Genomic DNA, 13,547 nt, shown 5'->3' with positions numbered 1-13,547 from the left:
ATTTCTGCCTCCTTTTATAGTATTAAACCCTTGAATTGTGTTACATTAACTCTCCTGTCCATTTCATTACCTTGTAGATTGCGGAGAGCATATTATTTCAGTAAAAGTTGGCTTTGGGATAAATGTGATTATATACCTGAAATCTTTATAAAAATTTCATTTTGAGGCCTTTTTTTTTTTTTTTAAAGAAGGCCTTCCTTCAAGCTAGCTGTATGGATCCCGTAAGACTTTGTAATAAAAGACCATAAGATTAGAAACCAGAAGATTAGGGTTTAAATTTCTGCTCTGCCACCTCACTAGTTTTTTAATTTGGACTTGTCAGAAATTTCTGAGCCTCAAGTCCCTCATCTGACAAATGGGAATAAATCTAGGTCACAGAGTTGTTGCATGAATTAATGACTCAATATACGAAAATATGCCTTACAAAATACATAGTGTGATACAAATATCAGTTATTTATATATACACAGCACACATACACATAGTTGTATGGTTCAAAAGAATAATTTTGTAAAAGGTTAATTTCAACTGAATACAAAAGGTTCACTATGATTTAGTTATAAGCTTGATCAAAAGTTTTGAGAGTATCTTGTGCGGTAGTGGAATACAATGACGGAAAATGAATGACTTTAGAAAAGGCAAAGAAGAACTTAAGAAGTACTTTACAGTTGCAGCTAGTACTGTAAGAAACAAAAGTAAGATATATTCACTTACAAAACGAATGAACTGAGCATGAGGGCAATAACCTGCCTGAGTCTACGAATGGCTGTGACATACAAGGCCCTACTCTTGCTCCAAGTGTTGTCCTAAAAATCTGTAACTAACTCTACACAATCAGAAATACGGAATTAATACCAGTTGGGCAATTTCTTTTTCAAATTATTCTTTTATTGTTATATGACGCATGGTATTTTGTTATTCTCCACAACAGACAGGGCCACCACACCCTTGAAAATGCCATGTTTATAGAAATCTGGATTTGCATTCAATTAGAAGTAGCTCTCCAACGGTGACAGGACAGAGTTCATATTTTGCCACCAATAAAGATCCAAAATTGAAATGCCATTTTTCCAGCTGAGAATCATTTAACAAAGGCCTGGGCAGTTTCCTCTACCATTAAAACAGGTAAGTCACTTACAGCTGAGGGTGGAATATAAGACCCACAGCTCTAAATCTCACCAATGGACCAGCCAATGGATCTGATCCAATCTCATCAATACACATCACTGTGCTATTCCCAAGTGAAAATGCTGTATCTCATTATAACAGAAATGTCTCTGCAGACAAAAGACATTTTTTCCTTCAGCTAGCTCTTTTAGGTGCCAAATTAAAGATTGAATTGTTCATTTCATTCAGTGGTTTCAAAGAGGATTTTCTGGCTAAGTTCCTTTAAAATATAGCCTGAGCTGAGAATATATAGTATTTCGAAAAGATATAGTGATTTCTTGGCATAGAACTTTCAGCATCACCATTTAGACTGAAAATCATTAACTCCTTCCCTCCTCCAACAATAAGGATATTTTCCTGTATTGTTCAAATAAGATTCAAGGACTCTCCTGATTTCCATCCTCTCTTGGGAGCCACACCACCTTTGCAGGTACTAGGTCTCTTCCATATATACAGAAGACCACCTAAGAGCAAAGCTGTGCTAAATGATGCCGATTAATTTTCCCATACTAGGCTTTCCAACATAGGTTTGAGATAAACAAGATTATATAGACATAGAAACTGAATTTCAGGGAGGTTATATAACTTGCCTAAGATTACGCAGTAATTAACAGCCCTAGTACCTATTTAGACTTAAGAACATGAGTCCATCCAAAGTCTGTATTCTTTCTGCTTCACCTCACCACTTGTCATGCTTTGATGTGTAACGTAAAGATCACATGGGCTCAGCTGGTCCCAGGCAATGCATTTACCTGCGTCTACCACACATATTCCCAATCCACTTCGTATTAAAGACTACTTTTCAGTCCATTCACAGAATCTCATTCCTTTCAATATTAAAGGCTTTTTTTTTTTGAGGCAACAAAACCTCATGCGTCCTAGCAGGCTAGTGTATTGCCTGGGTTTGAATCCTGCTGGTGTGACTTTAGATGAAATACACCAATTTCATCATCCAACAAATGGAATAAGGTTTTGTGAGAACCATGAGTCATCATCCATGTAAATCATCTAGCACAGCCCCTGGCACACAGTGACCCTTCAATAAACGTTTGCAATGACTGTTATTATTATTTTAGTAGATAGACTTTTTCAGAAATTTTATTTTCTTTGCAATTGCTATTCATTAGACTTTTCATTTTTGTTTCCCTCATTTATATCTTAAATTGGAATGGATGGTGCTTAATTCAGTAAAGTGGTTGGTATAACAACTGTATTTTTTTGTAGGCTTCAACAAAATTGTCTGCAAAATGGGGTCACCAGCAGCTGGCACTTCAGAGAGAAGTCATTAAGGTTTGTTCTAAACAATCCATTTCCTTTTTTGCTGATTCTATGTAAGGGAGGAATAATAGTCCTACTAACTTTTTTGTAAGGTTTAAATACTTGTCCTTCTACAACATGTCACTTAACGTGTAATAGGACACTCATTTAGCAAATTATGTATACGTTTTAAGTCACAGATGCCTCATTTACAAAAAAATAAAATAAAGAAAAATAATGTTAATCTTTACCAGGATATTATTATAAGAAACTTCTAAAAATTTTTATAAATTAACAACTCTAAAAACAGTGAATGTGCAATGTAAATTCCTAATTTCAAAAAAGAAGTAGTTGAAATTTTGCCTTACAAAGGGAAGGATTAGTAACTTTGATATTTCACCAATATTTACAAAATGCTAGGAAAAAATAAATACAAAATTGACAAAATGATAAAGTGTTTGTAGATGAAAAAATAAATCCCTTAAAACCTCCAGTCAAGAACAATTTCTTTACTGTTACAGTGATTTTAAAAAATCACTTAAAAATTTTAGATTTAAAAAATTTTTTTTAATATTTCTGATTAGTAGTTAATAACATGAGAAAAATGCTTATGATACATTGAGCAGATAGAGGTAGGATGGATAATTAGAAAGCCAGAAAGAGAAACACTGATTAGACGAAAATATACTAAAATATTAGCAATAATATTTTGGATACGTAGGTGGGCAATTTTTATTTTCTTCTTTTTGGTTTTTTCTATTCCAACATGAGTTACAGGGGAGAAAAGGAGAACTTTAAGGGCTGGAGTGGAGGGAAGGCTTTGGGGAAAAACAGGATGTTGGCACAAAAGACTGACTTGGTACCCCAGGCAGGGCTCCGAGCAGGGCCAACAACATAAACTAACTGAACCCTCCCAAGATTTACCTAGCAGCACGATGCTCTCAAAAACAGGACCAGCAGGAAGGGGACGTTTCCCCATAAGGGTGCGCACATTTGTACCAAAAGAAACTGAAAAGGAACACGGCTGCCTCGCCTTTTTTACACTGACCCAAGAAGCACACCAAATTGTTATAATACATAACAGGTTTGCCGAATCCACACTACTTCAGAAAGGCTTTCAAAATTTACTTTAGAAAACACCAATGTCAATAGTTAAAGAATGTAGCCCACACAGACATGATTACGCTGTAATGGCATAGTTCACTCTTCACATAAAGGGATTTACTACCATTTCCTTCTGGATGAAATAAAGTGAAAAGAAACCTATTCTTCAGCACTGATTATTTCTGACCCATGTGAACTTTTCCAAGGCCTTTGACTCTTTTATATATTTTGAATTTTTAAGTCCAGCTTATTGCTACTGCTGATTCTTCAAGTTTCACCTTCAGCCTTTACTCAATGGAGATGTGTTTACATCACAGCTCTTTTGCAATGCAGGGTTCTATGTGATGCTGCCTTTAAATATGTTGAGTGTCTCATGCTGCTTTCATTGTTCTAACCACACTAGACTTAGGATCCTGCCACTACTGGCTTGTATTTTCAAATTATAGAGCATATTTTCATCAGATTTAAAAAAAAAAGTATTTATTAATCAATTCAACAACATTTACTGAGAGTCTACCACGAACGGGGATTGATGTATTAAAATGGCACACTGAAATATTTTAACATAATGGTACACAAAGCCTTCTTTCTTAGTTTTAAACCTTTACCAAATATCAGGAACTAATTCTGCTGAGAGTTAGAGATCAGAGTCAGATTTCAAAATTATTTCCCTCTCAAGAGTATGGCAATGAACAGAAATGTAAACTGAGAGATTCATTTCAGTTTCCTAAAGCTATGGAAAACCATAAGAAGTATTTCTTCCATTCCAGAACTACTAAGATATGCTTAAGGATATCATCCATGCCCCATTAACGATAGCACGAAGGGTTCCAACTACAGGAGTTTTATTCAATGAATCATTCAGGGGAGAAATTATTCCCAGACGAAATGCCAAAAAGAAAAACCTAGTATTTGCTTTTGCATAATAAACACTCAAAAATGTAAAACAAAGCTCGACATAATTTCTTAATGCTAGTTACCTAAAATCTATATAATTATACTAATCTTTTTATAAGTAGAATTAAATAACAAATATTCCAAACTCCATAGAAGGGATTATCGTTTTGGAGTATGTAATGAGTGTCCTTAGAATATAGAGGAAGCCAATTTAGTCCTTGCTAGCAATTCATTTCCTGTTTGATCTTACTAGATTGTTGCCATCAATCCAGTTAAATGATGCTTTATCTAGCTAAAGTATAGCCAAAACATCATACTTCACGCAATAAAAAATGTTCATATCATATCGTTACAGTTCTGGTACCACTAACCTGAAGGGAAAGGCTTTAGGATAAAACTGGATCTATTTAAAAAGATTGACAAAACAAGCGAAGTCACCAAAAGTACAGACCTTCTTTTCAAGTGTTTCCTATCATGCTGAGAGCCAAAGGGAATTATTCCTTAAACACAATCTCAAGGTTGGACTAGAAGAATTGGGAACACCTATTTATTGAAGAGCTTATCAAACTGAGAAATAGCTTTAAATAAAGAGCTAAAACAAGGAAGAGAAAGACTGTAAATAAGTTTTATTTTCAAGGTCTGACACATTCCCCTGTTGGATATCAAAATTTAATTCTATGCTGTTCACAATTTATAAATATAAAAACTATTTTTACTAGTTCTTGCTAATTTCTTAAGTTCCCCTGACATAGCACAAAGCACCAGTCAATCTAACAGTTGTAGAACTCCATAAGCACAAAGCACATTTCACATTAAACAGATGAAAACTAATCTGAATTCTTGCCTAGGGACTTGCTTTCAAACATTTTCATAATTAGTCACTTGCTATCAAATTTGAATTAAGGGCATCTAATATAGTTTCCTTATTCCTTCACAGCAGACTTTATATGAGAACTAAGGAGCTTTGGAATAGAGGCCCCAAACAGCTGGGTATCTGCCTCAGGTGTTGCTGAAGGCATCAAGACACACTAAAAAAAAAAAAAAAAGCAACCCACAATGTTCTTTCTATTGCTCACCCAGAGCTAGGCCTCAGAGGCTCTGCAGTTATTTCCCAACATTCAAAGACGCTACATTATCCTAAAACTACCACATATGTGGTATCTCTTAATATCCACATGCATCTTAGGGGAGGGGGTATCTAGTCAACCCCATGCATAGCAGGGGGCCATCTCTAATGCAAACAGCAAATACCATCCTGCTCCCAAACTTGATACACTGTCCCTCAATAAGGGCAGAAGATAAGACGTGAACACGATCTTCAGAAGCAGATATTGTCTTGGGTTAAAAACCAGTGAAAAGAATATTTAAATATACTTACATGAAGAAGTATTTGCTCCTTCTGTTGATACTGATATTCTAATGGGAGACTCTATAAAACATAAAAGCGGAATGAGGCTTTATTGAGTCATGTTGCTTAGATTCTTAAATTAGAAATTTGCCAGGCTTGGGTATCATCTAGGAAAAGAGGACTAGACAACAGTGCAACAGAAAAGCTGAAGCATTTCAAAGTCAAAGGAAGACATATGCAATATTCAAAGACCACAAAGGAATATTCCTATAGTCCAGACCCAAAGACTTTTGAAAGAGATGAAAATGGAGTCGGTCCACCTGCAAAGATATCCCACACATCAACTGCTGTAGGAACTTCCTAGAAATACTACTCTGAACAGATCCACCCTACAGGTGAGACAGACAATTCCTTCTCTTAGGAGCGGTCTTGATTTTAAGAAACTTGAAACCAAAGAGAACAATCCCCATAATCAGAGAGAATGAAAGTCACCTTTCATGTGTAGAGAAAAAAAAGAATGAGAAAATTTTCAGGCAACTTGGTCTGCATAAACATCCTGACCAAACAGGGTGCTGAGTAACATCCATGCAAGGTCCAGTAGAGCAATTATATGAGGATCAACCAAAACATGCTAAATAAATACATCACACATTCATTGAGGACGCAGAGTAGCCAGATTCTCTTTGGTAGCAGGAGTAAAGGAATGAAAACCAGTATTGAAGTACAGAGAGAGCATAAAACATAACTCATGCAGGAAAAAATCATAGGACATGAGCGTTTTTATTAGTAAGAAATAGGAACAATTTAGTATCAAAGAAGGATTGAAATTCAGCAGCCAGAAAGTTATAAAGATTCAAGTCATGTATCAGAAAATAATAGTTACAGTCACTCCAAATTCCCAAGACAAGTGCCACATAAATTTAAAAGCTCAAATTCATAGCAGCATCTATTGCAGTCAGATAATGAATTCCTTATATTTAAGAAACACCTGAATGAAAGGTGAAGACATTCAGATAACTCAACAATTTTTTTCTTTTTGTTTTTCTTTTTATCCCTCTCTTTCCTTCCCTGCCTCCCTCCCTCCCTTCCTTCTCTCTCTCTCTTTTTCTCTCTCTGTCATTCTATTACTCAGAAAAGTAAGATCCTCTTGGATTCCAGGATGATTTCACCCTAGAACATGCATACTTAACATCTTAGTAATGACACATGAATATGCCCTAAATATGGCCAAAGCAGTCTAGGAGATAGAGACATTTAGCTTTTATGATTTCGAACAACAGCTTTGAAGAGAAGAGGAAAAATTGGTGAAGGTAAGATGGAAAAGGCTTTGTTAGATTATATGGCCTCCTATAGGTTCAACAAGGTACAGGCCGTAATGACAAAAATCAGTGAAGCCAAAACATTAAATATGGGGTCATGGAAAGAATACTGAGCTTGAAGTATCTGCTCTTCTACTTGCTGAGATACATGACTTAAGATTTCTAATGCTTCGGTTTTCGCATCTGTAAAATGAAGAAAAATAATGTCCTGTTTCACAAATCTGTTGTGATTATCAAGTGAGACGTAAAAATCTTTGTAAACTGTAAAGTATCATGCAAAAACATCTTATTGTTACACCCTCTGAAGTGAGGTTTGAATCTAGGTTCTCCAAAAAGTTGCCTCTAATTAAATATTAATTTTTAAATAGTCTAAGGTTCTTTTAACTAGAGAATTACAGAGGATAAGGAAAAGTAAAAAAAAAAATTAATTCACAGTAGATTAATTAAATTCACAGCTAGTGGAGAAATCAATGAATTATGGTTATGCATGCATTAGTAGAGTTGGGCTATAAGTAGGTAAAATCTGCTCGGACTGTAATTGGTATCAGCAAATATTATAGGCAAGCGAGAAACAAACAAACCCCCAAAAATGAAACAACATTTTAAAAAGTCAGGCCTATAACAGTATTTTCCTTTAAGTTTAGTGGCCCACAACTGATCATTAGAAGCCCAAAGGTCAGAGATCAGACACTGATTATCCAGGAATTATCCAGGAATAAACTCTGATGGATGAGAGCAGAGGCAGCCAAAAGAAGCACCTATAAAGATATAAAAATTGAATTTATAACCCAGATGTCTCCTTTCCTGCTCTACTGTCACTAAGTTGTATCTAGATGCAGATTTCTTTTTCTTATGCATGCTTCTCACGCCCAAGTTCACAGAGCAAGAACCGTACTCCTTGAAGTAAAATCCAAAAAGGCAGAAGGAGCTGGAGAAAAACACTGGAGCAGAAAACAAGAATAGCTGAAATTTGGATGCAGAAAGGGTTCTGATTAGTAGAAGGAGCAGCCAGCAGTTATGTCTGTCATTCTGGTTAGTAAAATTTGATGAGCTTATTTTCCTTACCTGAAGACACATATGCTGTTTCAGTTGAGAAAGGCATGCCAGTAATGATCTCTGCAAAAAAAAAGGTGATAGGATATTATGATGTATAATCAGGAGGCCAAAAGCCAGTTCCACAGCCTGCCTTCAATCTAAAAATGAGTGTAAAGGAAGGAAGTATTGAACACAGGTGATGCAAGTCCAGGTTTATCCATACAGAGAGTGAGAAATACAAAATAAGACTGTCCAGACAAGTAGTTCTTCTTTCTTGGGCAAAGAGCATGAGATGAGCTATGCTAGAATAAATTGAGAAGAATTCTCTGCCCCCACTGGGGTCAGTGAAGGAAAATATATGGCAATATATTGGAGAACGGAGAATATAGGAGCTGTGGGCTCTTCCTCAGAAAGGAAGGCAGAAATAGCAGAACCAACAGAAATCAAAGCTGTGGGATCAAAGCCGTGGTCAGAATTTTTAAACTACAGATCTTCGAGAACTATATTTTTGTTCAAAAACAAACGCAAGCCCTGTTTCTAGTTGGGATTAATGAAAAACATCAAGTTCTGGCATCAAACTCTACATAAAATTGCCAGTGGTAATCAAGATGGGCGCCTTATCACATGATAGACATTTCAGCTACTCGGGGCAGGGTATGGAGTAGGTAGGCAGCTCCCACCCCAAAGAAATGAAGAATGAATCTGCACACTTCTGGACACACCATTATCATGGGAATTGGGATAGTCTTGTTTAAACTTTGACTTGCTTTCTTACTGCCTTTATGATGGGATAAAGGATGATTACACTGTCTAATTCTGTATTCAATCAGTTCTTCTGAAAAAGGTTTCAGTTGTTAAAATTTAATATTTTCAATAAGGCATAGTTTTACGAAGACTGAAAGGAGATGCAATGATGAATATCATTAACCTTCACTGTATGTATAATTATTGTTAAATGACTTAATAGTATTTTACTATTTACTATTTACTAACCAGGACAAAAACATAAGTCGAATCTGTTGTGACATATATACATTACAAAAGTTACTAGATCCTACTAAAATCCTAAGTAGGTCATACATGCTATCGTTTTATGTTTGAATTAATAGCCTGTTAATCATGGAGTTAAAAATGTTCATGATCAATGCAATCATCTTTAAATATAGATCTGACTATTTAGGGTTTCCATGATAGGACTAGTTTACTGGGTAAGAGGAATTAATTTAAGTGGCAATATTTCTTCAATCTCAGAGGCTTCTCTAGGGATAAAAGTTTTTGTGGAATTGGAAGAAAAGAAAAACGGCATGTGATATTCAGCAGGGATGTTCAAGAATAACCATCAGATTGACTATGAATATATAAATATCAGAAATATACCTTTAGTATGACCAAATGTGTCTTTCTTGTGCAAATTAAGTATGGACAGTCCCCTCTAATCAAGCTTCAGGAGGACAAACCATTCAAGGTGTAAGATTATTATCAAGCCACCAAAGTTGCCTACATTGGCTCTTACACCCAGTAAAAATGGGACAAAGTGAAAAGAATCGGTATACAGGGTGTATAATAGCCTCTGGATTTTCTCAAAGCAGCAAGCATTAAAGAGAATATTCTGAGTTGGGAATATGGCGATATCTGTTTCTGAAGTGTCTACAACTAGCTTTCTTGATCTGGGCTGTAGATAATGAAATTGTTGTTCTTTGGGAAAAATTTAATCTCAAAGAAACGTTTTTATCAAAGATTCACAGCATTTGCTTTCTCTATGAATACCTAGAAGAAGATCCACGTTTCCAAGCAAAGTGCCCACATTAGGAGAGAGGCTTCCTCATTCTGCCCTTCAGGAGCCATCAATGACATGACAGCCAGACTGAAGCAGTAAGCTCTGGATCACAAGAAATGGGCAAAAGTCCAATCCCAGCATGAATATCAAGACTCTTCTCAAATTTATTTTTGACAAACTAAGTAGTTGTCCACTGTGACCTTTCAAGAAAAAAAAATCAGAGCTTTTCTATCTCAGCATAAAAGATTTCAGATTAGAGGAAAGGTTAACCATAACATTTCCTTTTTTAATTGAATGTTACATAAAAATACCAGAACAGGAGGTTACTACAAAGATGTGTCTACACTGCGACAACTTAAAATAACCTCCCTTCCTAAACTTAGATATTCATCCTGGAGATCTTAAAAATATCTTTAATGATTATGGTTCCAAATAAAAACCTTCTGAATTATCTTGGGGGAAATACAAGCTCAGAAGTTTATACGTCTATACTAAAAGAATCTTGCTAATAAGAAAAGTTAGTCTTTTTATTAAAACCACTCAGCAAGCATTTTTATGCATATTTTGGGTAGAATTCATAGATTTAGAAAACAACTTTTTGTTATAAGTGTAATTTGAAAATAGCTTTATGTTACAATTAAAGATTTTTTAAAAATTAAGTCTTGCAATCTCCTTGATGTTTATTTAGGCAACATATTTTTCTCACAGTAATTTCGTATATTAAACTTGTTAATTTATAAAGGACATCCCCTTCATTAGTGCAAATTAATGAGGATTTAAATCATCAGGACTTGAACACAGCTAAGCAACTTATGCTGAAGAGGCAAATAAACATAAGGAGCATTAGTGTATTTGTAATGTTTGAATGCTTTTTGAATAAATGGAATCTGATCTCAAGAAAAAGTTGCAGTGTCTCAAAAATAACACCTTCTGGAAAGGAATTTTTCTAATTATTATGTATGCATGATTTGTTTGAGATTTCACCATGAGCACAATAAACTAAATATAACTATTTAGAAAAGTATATATATACATATATGCAAATATATATATGATGTGTCTGTGTATGTATTTAAACATCCGATTATGTGACTCTGTTATTCTAAAATTACAGGTCATTTATTGTGCATACAAAAATTTTGATCAAGTCATTTTTTTAAAGATTTAAATGGGCACAGTTATGTATGAGCACTGGTAGATGACTTTAGAAACACCTTCGAGTGTCTAAATTCTTGCTCGTAATGAGCAGTTACTCTTAAGCAAGTGAGAAATTTTGAAATTAATAAATGGTGTAGACACAGGATGAATACTATGCACTGAAATGATGACTCTATTCCATTCATATTGCTCCTCCTCATAGCATTCATGGGAATCCTATGTAATACAACATACATGGAGACTAGTATACAAATTATAAAACGTATCTCACATGCTTCTCAGTCTAACCATAGGTTGTTCACTAATATCACGGCATTTCCACACCATTGTCAATTTGGGAGAGGGGGTGAGGCTAAGCCTGTTATCCACATGAGCCAACTTTTTAAAGGACCAATTGATGTATTAATCAAATTTTGTGGAAATAATATTTTTTTTCTCATCTCAAATGAAACAGCTATTTTATTGCCATGAGCCCAATGGCTCCTATGGGATCTTAAATCTCACTCAAATAATTTTTCTCCTGATTAAAAAAAGAAAACCTAGTAGAAGATATGATTGATTAGTTGTATATTCTCCTGTATTAATTTTTTTAAAAGACTGCAGTACTTAATTAATTTGAAAACCAGTTAGGTCTATTATTCTCTTCCCTAATTTGATGCCCAGGAGTTTTTACGGAGCTTCTTAGCTAAGAATTAATTGCTAAATTAAGGTTTCCTATATAAAGCCCAAGCCAAATAAAATACAAATAAAAATGAACACATAGTGTATGATCCTCGTAAGCACGGTGTGTGTGGCCTTTTAAACTGACATTTGAATTCATGAAAGGAATCCATCTGTAATCCATCATGGAATGATGATTGCCTATGAGATCTTTCTTTCTATGAAACCTCAACTGGACTTTGTTAGACTTACACAGTCCCAGAAGCAGTTAGCAGACTGCATAGGCTTATATCTGTCTACTGTATGACAAATTGGTTTTTTTCCAAATAAGGTAGGGATTAAAAGGCATTAGAGAAAGCAGAAAACATATAAATTTCTAAACTGTAGCTTAACAAAATGATTGGCTATATGTACGCTCTTTCACAAGGTTTTGAAAATAGTGGAAATATGGTCATTGTTTCACTTAAGCAGTGATGCATGGGGAATTTGATGCAATGTAATGATGCAAGGGGAATTGCTTAGTTTTTTTTTTATCATTTATATCTAGTTACTAATGTAAGTAGATCCAAACAATAAGTTTCATTGCAAGTTCATAATATTGGATGGAGACTTAGATCATAAGATGTATGCTAATTTTATTCTAACAGTTAGTTATATAGCTCTTAAAGGGATTAAAAATAGTGTCAAATAGCAAGGTCATCTTGCTATGTTTTTCATTTTTTTCTGGGGAGAAAAGAAAATCTTCCATGCATGTCTCCTGCCATCTCTGCCATCTCTCCTAGAATCTTTTACCAAAATATATTCTAAACCTCTTAGTGCAAAAAAGGCACCTGTGTGAGAATTTAAGTAAATTACAAAGAATCCTCTGCATAGGATGAAATTAGGATAATTAGCTCACAGAAACATACTAGGATCTTTCATCAAGGTAACCTGCATAGAAATTGTCAAGCCATAGTTTTGTACTTATTGGAGAAATATTGGAGAGACGAGAGACACAACACAAAATAAACAAAATGACTAATATTTCGTAGAAAACATAAAGTCTCAAGGAGTTCAACACAATATTATATTTTGACAATATGTTCTAAATTTTAAGCCTTTTATTCCTAGGACTCCCATGAAAAAAGAAATTCTTGAGAATTCCACTCTCTCAGCCCAAGTTAACAGTAAATATACGTTTAGGAAGAGACGGTTTGGCCATGAGGCAGTTTATAACCACGGTAGAGTGTTCTTTTTCTCTCTGAAAGAGTGTTTCTGTGCAACCTTTGCCCAGGGAGACAGCGATGTGACAACACAAAGGTAACACATCTGAGTTCCAGAGAGCTCAGAACCGGAGCTGAGACTTTTTTGATAACCAGCCTTGATCCGAATGTAGCAAATTCATAGATAGCATTGGCAGAGGGTGAAGGATCAGAATGATTACATATTTTCCTTTTGGCTGCACTACAACTAAGCCCCTGAGGTGTAGGGAGATAAGAGTCTCCGAATATGCAGAATGCAGTGGCCTTGTCTATCATGGTGCCTGCCATGCCACAGGCTCTGATGAGCAGCACATCCCAGCCATGGCCTCTGAAGACAGGGGCATTTCTAGGCAGCCATGTTTCTGGCTTTGCTGTCCCGGGTTGAGCCCATAGTGGGCACCAGACTAGAAGGCAGATGAGTCGTAAGCTCTCTAGTCCTTTCGATATGGTCTGACACAATAAGCTCTGCCAATCAAATTCTTGCTATGGGGAATTTGATTTGGGAACTAAGGAAACAGTCATACAGTAGGAGTTGAAACTGAAAGAATGCCTTAAAAAGAGCGAGGAAGGAGAACATGGCCAAG

General features: G+C 35.4%; 1 protein-coding gene across 4 annotated transcripts in view; it reads right to left on the bottom strand.

The window, feature by feature from the left end:
• Window positions 1-13,547, bottom strand: part of NRG1 (neuregulin 1) — a 215,189-nt gene that overhangs the window by 143,011 nt on the left and 58,631 nt on the right. For all 4 annotated transcript variants that reach the window (XM_058525174.1, XM_058525175.1, XM_058525176.1 and 1 more), the window contains exons 4-5: window positions 8,158-8,208; window positions 5,804-5,854 (exon numbers count right to left, since the gene is read on the bottom strand). In XM_058525174.1, coding sequence (XP_058381157.1) covers window positions 5,804-5,854; window positions 8,158-8,208 — 102 coding nt within the window. The remainder of the gene's footprint in view (window positions 1-5,803; window positions 5,855-8,157; window positions 8,209-13,547) is intronic.

This window comes from Diceros bicornis, chromosome 29, assembly GCF_020826845.1.
Source record: "Diceros bicornis minor isolate mBicDic1 chromosome 29, mDicBic1.mat.cur, whole genome shotgun sequence".
NCBI classification, from domain to species: Eukaryota; Metazoa; Chordata; class Mammalia; order Perissodactyla; family Rhinocerotidae; genus Diceros; species Diceros bicornis.
Note: the sequence above shows the minus strand (reverse complement) of the source record. Positions and strands in the feature narration are given on the sequence as shown.